The 11,369-nt window shown below is 40.6% G+C and overlaps 1 protein-coding gene across 1 annotated transcript in view; it reads right to left on the reverse strand.

Annotated features, from left to right (window-relative positions):
* Positions 1–11,369, reverse strand: part of PPP4R1 (protein phosphatase 4 regulatory subunit 1) — a 50,745-nt gene that overhangs the window by 4,980 nt on the left and 34,396 nt on the right. The window contains exons 11-14 of the mRNA XM_014582358.1: positions 10,247–10,342; positions 7,429–7,614; positions 5,654–5,815; positions 1,202–1,302 (exon numbers count right to left, since the gene is read on the reverse strand). Coding sequence (XP_014437844.1) covers positions 1,202–1,302; positions 5,654–5,815; positions 7,429–7,614; positions 10,247–10,342 — 545 coding nt within the window. The remainder of the gene's footprint in view (positions 1–1,201; positions 1,303–5,653; positions 5,816–7,428; positions 7,615–10,246; positions 10,343–11,369) is intronic.

An 11,369-nucleotide genomic window follows, 5' to 3' on the forward strand; every position in this document is an offset into this window, starting at 1 on the left:
AGGAAGTGAACTATAAATATTAATAGATAATATAGCAATGATACATGCACCTGTATATGTATATAAACCCTCAGAGAAAAACACTTATTTTCTGACATAAATTAAAAATAAAAATCATAAACAGGATTTCAACTTCTGCTTGGGATGTAGAAGCTGCAAAGGAGTCATTCTGACCATACAATGACAAAAAAAGTTGGATCCTCTACAAATCTTTTTTTGAGCTCATCAGGGAGCCGACATTGCAAGGCAGCCAAATAACATAATTTCTCAAGATGGGCCAAGCCCTCTCCGAGGAGAGAAGGGCCATTCAAATGGCCCCACTTGAGCAGAGCAGGGTCCTTAGAGGTCCCTGCTGCCACACAGAGGGAAGGAGATGAGCTCAGACTGTGACCAGCTACCCAGGGCGAGACGGTCACCAACAGAGGGTCTGACACAGGGGAGCTCACATTTGCTTGTGAACCTTCTGTCTTCCAGCAAGAGGGGTCAGGAAAGGAAAGGAGAGTGTCTCTTAGCAGTAAGGAAGTGACTGACAGAAGTCGGGGCAACTGGGAAACAGTGGGCACTGTCCTGGGTTCTTTGCTCATAAAGCAAAAGCTTCCAGCTGCTGGAGGAGGGGCAAGGCCTGCCCACCCCATGGCCACCAAGACTCACTGCAGCTGGCGGAAGAGCAGAAGGTCAATACTCTATTCCAAGAGGAGGGGCAGGAAGTCCTGCCCAGCAGTAAGCACAGATCCAAGGCAGAGGCTGACGCCAAGGGGAGGGACTGGGGTTTGGAGGAAGCCCAGGCAGCCAGACACTGGCACAATCTTCTTTCCAACACAAGCCCCACTATGACGCAGGTGCAGAGATGGCTGAACGCTTAGTGCACCAATGCCAAGGAAAGCCCACTGGCACTCTAGCTCCCACCCTCAGCAACAGACGGTGGCAGCCTTGGCAGCCTGTAGTGAGATGAATGAAGGTCACGTACAGGGAAGGCAATCAATGCAGCAACCAAACCAAGCCCTGCTTGGTCCTGAGAGATGGGCTCTAACCCCCAATGGTTCTGGCAAAATAGACCAGCAAGCCCTGTGTTACAAGAAATGGTAACAGAACAGGATGCCAGCCAGAAATCTGCATCTACACAGGAAGAAATTCAGAAAAGGTAAAAACGATGCGAATATACGCCCTTCCAAACATAATCGAATAAACTGCTAGAACTTACTCAGCCAGCTCAGCTCGAAAGCGCCAATTTCTACTATTATCTGTCACCAAAAACTCCTGAAGTTGATAAAGATATTCTCTTCTTTTGTCAATATGAAGAAGCTGAACAAAACAAAAATATTATTGAACCACGACAGTGTGTAGACATTCTTTCTTTTACTAGTCTGATCAAAAACAGTCCACATGGAACCAACAGTTGGCGTAATGGCTATGTCGCTGGATTCCCACGTAGTCGACCGCGGTTCGTGTCCCGGACCCGGTGGCTTAAAACTCACGCCGGGCGCGTGTGCGTGCGTGCCCAAGATCCCGAGAGGAGAATGGAGGAGAAGGGATTGCAGCATGGCCATCCTCCCTGGGGGGTGATTTCTCACTTTCTGTCTCTGTCTTTCTGGCGAGCACACTTGCCCTATAGCAAAAACTGGCTAGGTCGCTGAACAAAACAATAGCCACAAAAATAACGGTCTATAGATAATATGGTTAACTCTTCTAAAGAAGAAATATAGGGAACCAGCAGTTAGCGTAATGGCTAGGTCGCTGGATTCCCACGTAGTCGACCGCGGTTCGTGTCCCGGACCTGGTGGCTTAAAACTCACGCCGGGCGCGTGTGCGTGCGTGCCCAAGATCCCGAGAGGAGAATGGAGGAGAAGGGATTGCAGCGTGACCATCCCCTGTGGGGGGTGATTTCTCGCTTTCTGTCTCTATGTCTCTCTCTGTCTGTCTGGCGAGCACATGCGCCCTACAGTGAAAATCTCTCCAAAAAAAAAAAAGAAATATAATATCTGTATTTGTTTGAAAAACTGGCACTTTTTTTTCTGAAATAATTCATTTTTTTCTCTGAATAATTCCACTTACCTTCAAGAGGCATCACTATCTTTTGGATCTCTGTTTCTTGAGCCTGCCAGTGACCTACACTAAATACTCCAGTGCCTTGGGCATAGTAGCTTCATTATAGTTCTTGTCCTCTTCCTTCATACGGCATCCTTATTACCCTGAACTATCAGAAAACAGTGAATATGCCAATTACATAGTAAGTCTAATGGATGGTGTGACCATGGCACAGTAGGCATTCACTATTTCAGTGGTCATCCCAATGACCACTCTATAAATATTTAAAAGTAGATTTATAGATGGCAAGAGGAAAACCCCTAAAACTTTTTATATAAACAGAAACAAATAAGCCTAACCACCACAAAATAGATGACAATGACACAGGGGAAAAGGCCTCCGTGGGAACCCAGCATTCTGATTACACAATCTCATGGGGAGTGTTCTAAGTATGGACCTTGCTTAAGGAAATCCTTAACATTCTTAGTTGATTTCATGTCAGAATTACTAGCAGTGGCATAATTGTGAAACTATTTCATATACCTGTTGCAGAAGTGAGTAAATGGCTCAAGTTCTGGACTAAGTAGCTCGGAAAACATGTTGGGTGCACGTGCGTGCATGCCCAAAATCCTGGGGGGAGAATGGGGAAGAAAGAAGTGGGGTCATGGTCATCCCCTGGGGGTGATTTCTCACTTTCCTTCAATATCTCTTTCTCTGGTGATCACACACATCCTATAGAACACACAAAAAAAGTTCCTATCAATATGAACTCACTAATGGGACCAGCAAATGGCATGGTGGTTAAGGTGCTGGACACTCCCACATGGCCGACCGGGGTTCGAGTCCTGGACCTGGTAGCTTGCTTTCTCACTTCCTCTCTCTCTCTCTCACACCCTCTCTCTCTCTCTCTAATCAAATTAAAAAATCAATGAATTAATAAATAAAAAATAAATAGTTATTTTTTAAAAAATATGAACTCAGTAATTACACATAGACACACAAACCTCCTAGCTTCTGCCTTCTGAAAAGGCCTAAGAGAAATGACAAGACCAGCTCTGGCAGTGTACACTCACAGACGCTGCTACTTGGCAGGCTGAGGCCACATGGGAGGACTTCGTTAGATTCCCAGCCCACTCTGAAAATCGGATCCAACTGTGAGACCCTGTAGTACTAGGTACCTAGGAGGCTAAAGCAGGAGGATCACAACAGAGATCCTGTTGCCAAAAAGAAAACAAACAAACAAACAAACAAACAAAAAAAACCACCCAGCCACCAGGGACGATAAGCACACATAAATACTCAAATATTGGTTTCTAAAAGCCATTCTTCACTTAAAAGGACCTGAGTTCCTTGGAAAAAGAGCTGACTATAGGCTAGGGCAGAGAATGGAGGTGAGTCTGAATGTATGGTTGTGCTTAAAAATAAGGGGCCAGGGGCCAGCAGGTGGTATGATGGTTAAGGCACTGGATTTCCCCATGGTCGACCATAACCTGAGTCTTGGACCCAGAGCTTGAAAATCACACTGGGCCTGTGTGCCCAAGAACTGAGAGGAAGATTGGAGAAGAGGAGATTGTGGCATGGCCATATTCCCTGGGGATTGATTTCTCACTTTTCCTCTCTCTGTCTTTCTCTAACTCTCCAGTGAGTGCACATGTCCTATAGCAAAAACTTAAAATAAATTTTAAAAATAGAGGACAAATGAAAAGGACACAGGAGGCAGCTTTCAGGGCTTCCCACCAGCCAAATTTGATGCTCAAAACAAATGACAGAAACAGACTATATTACTTTAAATAATAAAAATAAAGTCTTATTAGCACACACATTGATATTTAAAAGACTGACAAAGGGACAGAGAGAGAAGAGAGCTTATGTTTACATTAGGATATTACCTAATAAAAATAAAATAATTATGAAAATAGAAAATTGGTATTTTACAACTAGTATAGTAACAACTGACTCAGGAAAGAACTATGTACAGATAATGATTCAAGAGCACTGAGTAAGATTCTGGGGGAAAAGATAGTCACAGAATTTGAAAGCATGACCTCACTGATTACTTACTCACTGCAAAGGTAAAAGGTTCTACAGTAGAGAAATGGAGCTGACACCACCACAAGTAATCAAACTTATCACCACCAATAATGGGAAGAGCTCACATCATGTAACCTCTGATGTGATACATTTGGAAAAACTTGTGACAACCTATATAGACGGATGACATGCCTGCAAGCAACCTGTCTTCAACCACAGTGAAACTGTGTATCAGCATTCAGACAAATCCATATTGAGGGACATTCTGCAAAACAACTAGCTCTTAATGCCAATGACATTAAAAACAGAAAGTCAGGGAAACCGTTTTAAATTTAAGAAGACTAAAGAGATGTAACATTTAAATTTAATGTGTTTCTTGATTGGATTCTGAGTTTGGGGGTGGGGGGGTGTACAGGGCCAACCAGAGAAATTTCAACATGATCCATGCCATTAATGCTTCTTAAAAAGTAAAATTACAATTACTTCTACAACTCAAACCTTAGGACTCTGAGAGTCAATTGCTAGGCTAAAGTCTAAGCAACAACAGTATTCCAGGACTAAATACTCTGTAAAAAATTGGGGCTATTTAGAGACAAGAGAGTTCACATCAAAGGAGTAAGGATTCCTGAAATACCACATAAAGCCTCCAAGCTTAAAGTTCATGACTTTTTTTTTTTGGAGAGGTTTTTGCTATAGAGTGCGTGCACTCACCAGACAGACAGAGAGAGACATAGAGACAGAAAGTGAGAAATCACCCCCCAGGGAGGATGGCCATGCCGCAATCCCTTTTCCTCCATTCTCCTCTCGGGATCTTGGGCATGCACGCACACACACCCGGCGTGAGTTTAAGCCACCGGGTCCGGGACGTGAAACTGCGGTCGATGACATGGGAGTCCAGCGACATAGCCATTACGCTAACTGCTGGTTCCAAGTTCATGACATTTTTAAATATATATATATTAGGTTGTCGGAACAGTCATGTTTTTTTTTAAAAATGTTTTTCTATGCAAAAAAATGCATCATGACTTTCCAGACAACCCAATATTTAATTCAATAATTTTTAAAAAGAAAAATGGTATAAATGTTTTGTCACCATGATCTAGCATAAAACACAATTTAGGGAAAAAAAATTTAAAGAGGCTTTTGCCTTAGGGTGTATGTACTCACCAGGGAGAGAGAGAAAGAGAGACAGAGAGACAGAGAAGAAAGTAAGAAATCACCCCTCGGGGAATGGTCACACTGCAATGTCTTCTCCTCCATTCTCCCCCTGGAATCTTGAGCATGCACACACACATGCCCAGTGTTAGCTTCAAGCCATTGGCTCTGGGACTTGAACTACAGTTAGCCATGTGGGAGTCCAGTGATGTAACAATGACAGCATCTGCTAGCCCCAAGCAAAATTATTTTTAAATGAAAAATTAAAATGACATACACCAGCAAACTGATCAGACTGAGGCTGTTTTTCTGTTAAGTCACACCTTACCATCACTTCATAGCTATACTTTCTCCATAGGAACACACAGCTTGGTGACAGCTGAAAATAAAGACGTTAGACTTACAGTGAGTATGTTTTTATGCAAAAGAATGTAAAAGTTACCTTCAGAAAATCATGCAAGTGTTTAAGGACACCTATCCTGACTTCATCGAGGTCTTTTAAAAATCCATTAAAAATTGGAACCAGATCTGCAGCTGTCAACTGATCTCCAAGGATAATTGCAAGCTCATGGATGGAGAATGCTAGGGTTCTTCGTACTTTCCACTGCAGAAATGAAAACTACATTAGTAAGCTAAATGCAAAATGATTACAGTACTTTAAATGTTATGAATCTCAAAAAGTTAAAACATAAAAGAGTGGTAAAAATAAATACTAAGTTTTAAATGTCTACTATGTACCAAAAAGGTGTCATAAAAATTTTGAATCCCAGTACAATATTATGTCTATTTATAAAGGAAAAAATGCTTGGAAATGTCTAATCATTTCTATATTTTCAGGAATATAAATTAAAAACACCTTTTTCCCCATGTTGCCTTAATTTAAAAATTGTTAAATTGTTGTTTAGCTTAAAACTTTATCTACTGAGAAGCAGTTTAGAGCAAAGGTTTTATTTGCTTTATTTCCCCTCACTAACTCCAGAATCCATTCTTTTTTTTTTTTTTTTTTTATAGAGGTTTTTGCTATAGGGCGCATATGCTCGCCAGACAGACAGAAAGAGACAGAGAGACAGAAAGCGAGAAATCACCCACCAGGGGGGATGGCCACGCTGCAATCCCTTCTCCTCCATTCTCTTCTCGGGATCTTGGGCACGCACGCCCACGCGCCCAGCTTGAGTTTTAAGCCACTGGATTTGGGACGCGAGCCACGGTCAACTACATGGGAGTCCAGCGACATAGCCATTACGCTAACTGCTGGTCCCAGAATCCATTTTGAAATGAACTCTTATGCCCATTTTCTATTTATAAAACAGATTCAGGCAGAAATGTTCTGATGGAAGAGGAGAGGAAGAAAAGGCTGTGAACCCTGCCCACAGTCACTTCCTCGCATGCTGAGGTACCTATCCCCAGGTAGCCCTAGAGTGCTGTGGAATAAAGACTGAAAAGTATTAATATATAAGATAAAGTGCTCTGTGGAAACTGAAACTTTGTGGATCTATGCCCAGTTCCAGCACTTCAGAAGTGTGTGAACAGGGGATCAATTCACTTCACCTGGGCCTGGTTTCCTAATCCTGTGAGTTAGAGAAGTTTAAACTATGCTTCATTAAGATTACTTTTACCTTCTGACTTGCCGGGTCAGAGAGCCACAAAATAAGTCACAGAAGTACAGATAAAACGTTAGGCTAGGTCAAGGCTTTCCCTTCTGTGGTTTTTCAAGGTAGGGGTTGTGATGGAAGACAGGGGAGAAGAGTAACTAACTGTTAACTTCTCCCATCTGTACTGCGAAGGTCATGGCACTGAGGACCAGAACTTAGTGATGTAATACTACCCACATTTCTAAAATGTTTTAAAAATCCTTTGAGAACAAGCATAAAAATCAAATAAGCATTTATAACACTATTTCTAGGAGGAAAATTAAATTCCATATTCTTAAGAATTAATCAACAGATAAACTTGAGTCAATATTGCGTTTCTAGGTTAGGAATGTAGGCATGTCAAATGTGATGACAACTTCTAATGCTTTCGAAAAAAAATTAAGCCCAACTGTAAAACTCTGCCCACAAAGCAAGCTCCCTGGCATTACTTTTAAGTTCTTCTGTACATAATTCCCTGTAACGCTGAGAGTAGGCAGGAACACAAACAGCATTTTCTTTTGGTTTTCAAAGGTAAACACTGTGCCTTGTATACACTTTCTGTCAGAGCTTTGCCTGCCTTACTCACCTGCATGTCTGATGCCAGCGTCTCGTAAGTCTCTCTCAGGCAGTGCCAGTTCTGCCTGCCGAGGGTCAGGGCCACACCTGGGAGGCTGTAAGCACAATGCTTGGCGATTTCAGTGTCGACCGTCTGTGCACGTGAGGGGTCAGTCATAGACAGGTACTGATCTAACAGAGCCTGAGGCACAACATCCTAATGAAGAAAGAGATGGCAGTGACAAAATTTTGGCCACTTTAAGTGCATTCTGAGCAGTGGAGAGATAAATTAGGCAAAATTATTTTTAAACAGATGGATTTCGATATGTTGAAAACTCACCTATCTATAACTGAAGAAAAATAAGAAAAACATGCTAAAGGAAACACACATACATACAAAGTATGAAGGCAACAAATAAAACCAACTGAGAAAAACAGTAAGATCTTAAAACAGAAAGTAGCATAGAAGACAGTCAGAATTAATAACTAAATATAAAAGTTGTATTAGAAATAAGACCAGTTGTTATAACTTGGTAAACACAACAAAAAGGGCAATCTTTTTTTCTTTTTTTGGAGAGGTTTTTGCTATAGGGCGCATGTGTTCGCCAGAACGAGAGAGAGAGACAGAAAGGGAGAGAAATCAGCCCTTGGAGGGATGGCCACGCCGCAATCCCTTCTCCTCCATTCTCCTCTCGGGATCCTGGGCACACATGCACACATGCCTGGCTTAAGTTTAGACACCAAGTCTGGGACTCAAACCACAATCGGCTACATGGGAATCCAGTGACATAGCCATTACATCAACTGCTGGTCCCCAAAACAGGCACTCTTATGTACAAGTAGCAACAGGTTTAAAAAACAACAGGGGAGTCCAGAAGATGGTGTAATGGTTACATTGCTGGACTGCCGTGTAGTCAACCATGGTTTGATTCCTGGACTTGGAGACTTAAACTCACACCTGACACATGTACATGGATGCCCAAGATCCTGAGCGAATGGAGAAGGGACTGTGGCATGGCCATCCCCCTCTGGGCAGGATGTCTCACTTTCTGTCTCTCCTCTCTCCAGAAAGTGCACTTGCTCTATAGCAAAAATATCTCTTAAAACAAAACAAAACAGGGGCCAGCAGGTGGCATGGTGGTTAAAGCATTGGATTCCCACAAGGCCAACCATGGTTTGAGTTCCAGATCTGGTGGCTTGCTTCCCTACTTTCCCTCTAACTCCTTCTTTCTGTCTGTCTTTGGTGAGTACACGTGTCCTACAGCAAATTAAAATAATAATAAAGTTAAATAATTATTTAAAACGAAAAAAAAAAAACAGAACAAAACTTATCTTTTTTAGATAAAAATTTAAGCAATAAAAATTAAACTACAGGGGGACCAACAGGTGGCATGGTGGTGGAGGTGCTGGATTCCCACATGGCCAACCACTCCGAATACTGGGCCTGGTACCAGGGCTTGCTTTTTTTTTTTCCCTCTCTCTAGTCAAATTGAATAATTAATAAATTTAAATAAATAATTCTGAAAAAATATGAAAATGCATCCATGTAACTATTTTTATAAAAATGAGAAAAAGAAAAATACATAAACAGTTTTGTTCAAGTATGTGTGATGAATTTAGAAGGATACATAAAAGAAAGGTAAAAATAATTTATGCTTTGGGGGAAGAAAAATGAATGGAGGGAGGAAAACTGAAGGAAGTTTCATTAAATACTTTTTTGTTTTTGAACCACATAAACTTACTACTTATACAAAAATAAAACTAAAATACATTTATTAAAAGAGTAAGATAATCTGTATGTATAGACTAAATATTTGTCTATGACATAATGGAGAAAAAAGCATGCTTCAAAAACTATGAACACTGATTCTATTTTTAATAGAATAAAAAACAGAGGCTGGGCAGGGGGGCATGGTGCTTAGGATACTGAACTCCCACATGGCTGACTGCAGTTCAAGTCCCAAACCTGGCAACTTGCTTTCTCACTTTCCCTGTCTCTCTCTCTGTCTCACTCTGGTCAAATTAAAATATTAATTAATAAAATTTTTTAAAATAGAAAGAAAAATATATAAGGCAATATACTATCTGGGAAATGAGTAGAAAGCTGATTTCTATTAATACAGTCCCACAAGCAAACTACATGTGCAGATAATCATGGTAAACATGTACTGCTTGTGACATCAAAACAAAACTACTACTGGAGGTATCTATGGGACGACTTCAATTACGGTACTGCTTATGAGGAAATGTAACAGGTGCTGTGCAAATACTGCATTGCTATGAGGGCGTGGGGTCCTTATGTGCTCATGCAGAGGGATCTTGAAGATACATTTTTGAAAGAGAAAAGAAAAAGGCACAGCACAAACTTATTACATTCTAGTGATTCCATAAAAATATTTTTTCACATTTAAAATCTCTGAGATTAGAATACAATTTATTATCAATGGTATTTTACAATGGTTTTGAGCCACCTTTTCATATTTTAATCTCTGAAACTGAGCTATATTGGATAACTCTTACCTTTTTAGGTACAAGGAAATACCTAGGTAGGATGGAATAATCACACCTTCTATCTTTTAAAAGGTAAAAAGGTACAGTATGTATGTTTATGTACCTACAAAACTATGTGAAGGGACAGCAGTACTGTGGTCACTCTGAATGATGACTGCAATCACAGGGGTGCGATGGAAAGAGCTGCACTTACACATTATTATTCCTACTGTTTAGCTTTCTTATCAAAAACGTGACACACTGAGTCTTAATTTTTAAAACACTCACTGTAAAACAGAACTTAGGTCAGAAATGAGCTTTGAAAGAGCAATTAGAACACAGCATTTTTTGTCACTTACTTGTACTTTAGATCTCCTTTCCTCATCAGCGCTAAAACTACTACTGGTGCTCAAGTCTGAATCATTATGAATATAGCGAAGAGCGGAGTCCATATTCTGTTGGGAAAAAAAAATTCACTTAAAGAGCTGTCCTCTCCATAAGTTTCCTTCATTTAAACTATCTTACTAAGTTACTTACCTTCCAAGAGTGCCAACAATTATTCAATTCTTTGTGTTTATAAAAGTTTATACATATATGAGGTTATTTCAAAAGTATGTGGAACAATGGAATTAAAGTACACGTTTATTTTGTTACAAAAAAGTTTTCATATCCATGCATGTTTTTTTAAATGGTATGCATTTCCATTAACTTTTGAAGACCCCTCATAAGACCTCCCTCTACTTTAAGTTAAAACTTGAACAGGCTGCAAAATGTTTAAAAGATGAATTCTAGGAAAATAAGAGCAATTTAAAAATACAATTCAAAACACTTATGAAGTGGTCCAAGTAGTTTAAATTAGCTCATTTATAAAACAGTATTGAGAGTTCATTCGGTCAATTGTTTGAGAGGCCATGGGGTGGCATGTGCAGTTTTTCTTCTGCAATTTTTATTCCTGGCTGCTAATATCTAATTTCACAAATATTTTTTTGAGAGGTTTTTGCCATAGGCTGCATGCGCTCGCCAGAAAGACAAGAGAGAGACAGAGAGACAGAAAGTGAGAAATCACGCCCCGGGGGGATGGCCACACTGCAATCTTCTCCCCTCTATTCTCCTCTCGGGATCTTGGGCACGCACGCACACGTGCCTGGCGTGAGTTTAAACCACCGGGTCTAGGACTCGAACTGCGGTTGACTACATGGGAGTCCAGCGACAGCCATTATGCCAACTGTTGGGCCCAAATTTCACAAATATTTTTAAATAGCTATCTCCCCCAGCAATACAAACAGAAACAAAACAAAACAAAAAAACACCTAAAATACAGCTACATCACAGTATTCAAATCTCTAATAAAGGGTCAGGATTTCATTCCAAAGTACTGGCATTATACAGATTTCTAACTGTATCAGATGTCATCTAACAAAAAACAAAACAGAAATACACTACAGCTCTAAGAACCCTCTTGCTAGTCCCAATGTGTACACA

Source organism: Tupaia chinensis, unplaced genomic scaffold, assembly GCF_000334495.1.
Source record: "Tupaia chinensis unplaced genomic scaffold, TupChi_1.0 Scaffold143584_1, whole genome shotgun sequence".
NCBI lineage: Eukaryota > Metazoa > Chordata > Mammalia > Scandentia > Tupaiidae > Tupaia > Tupaia belangeri.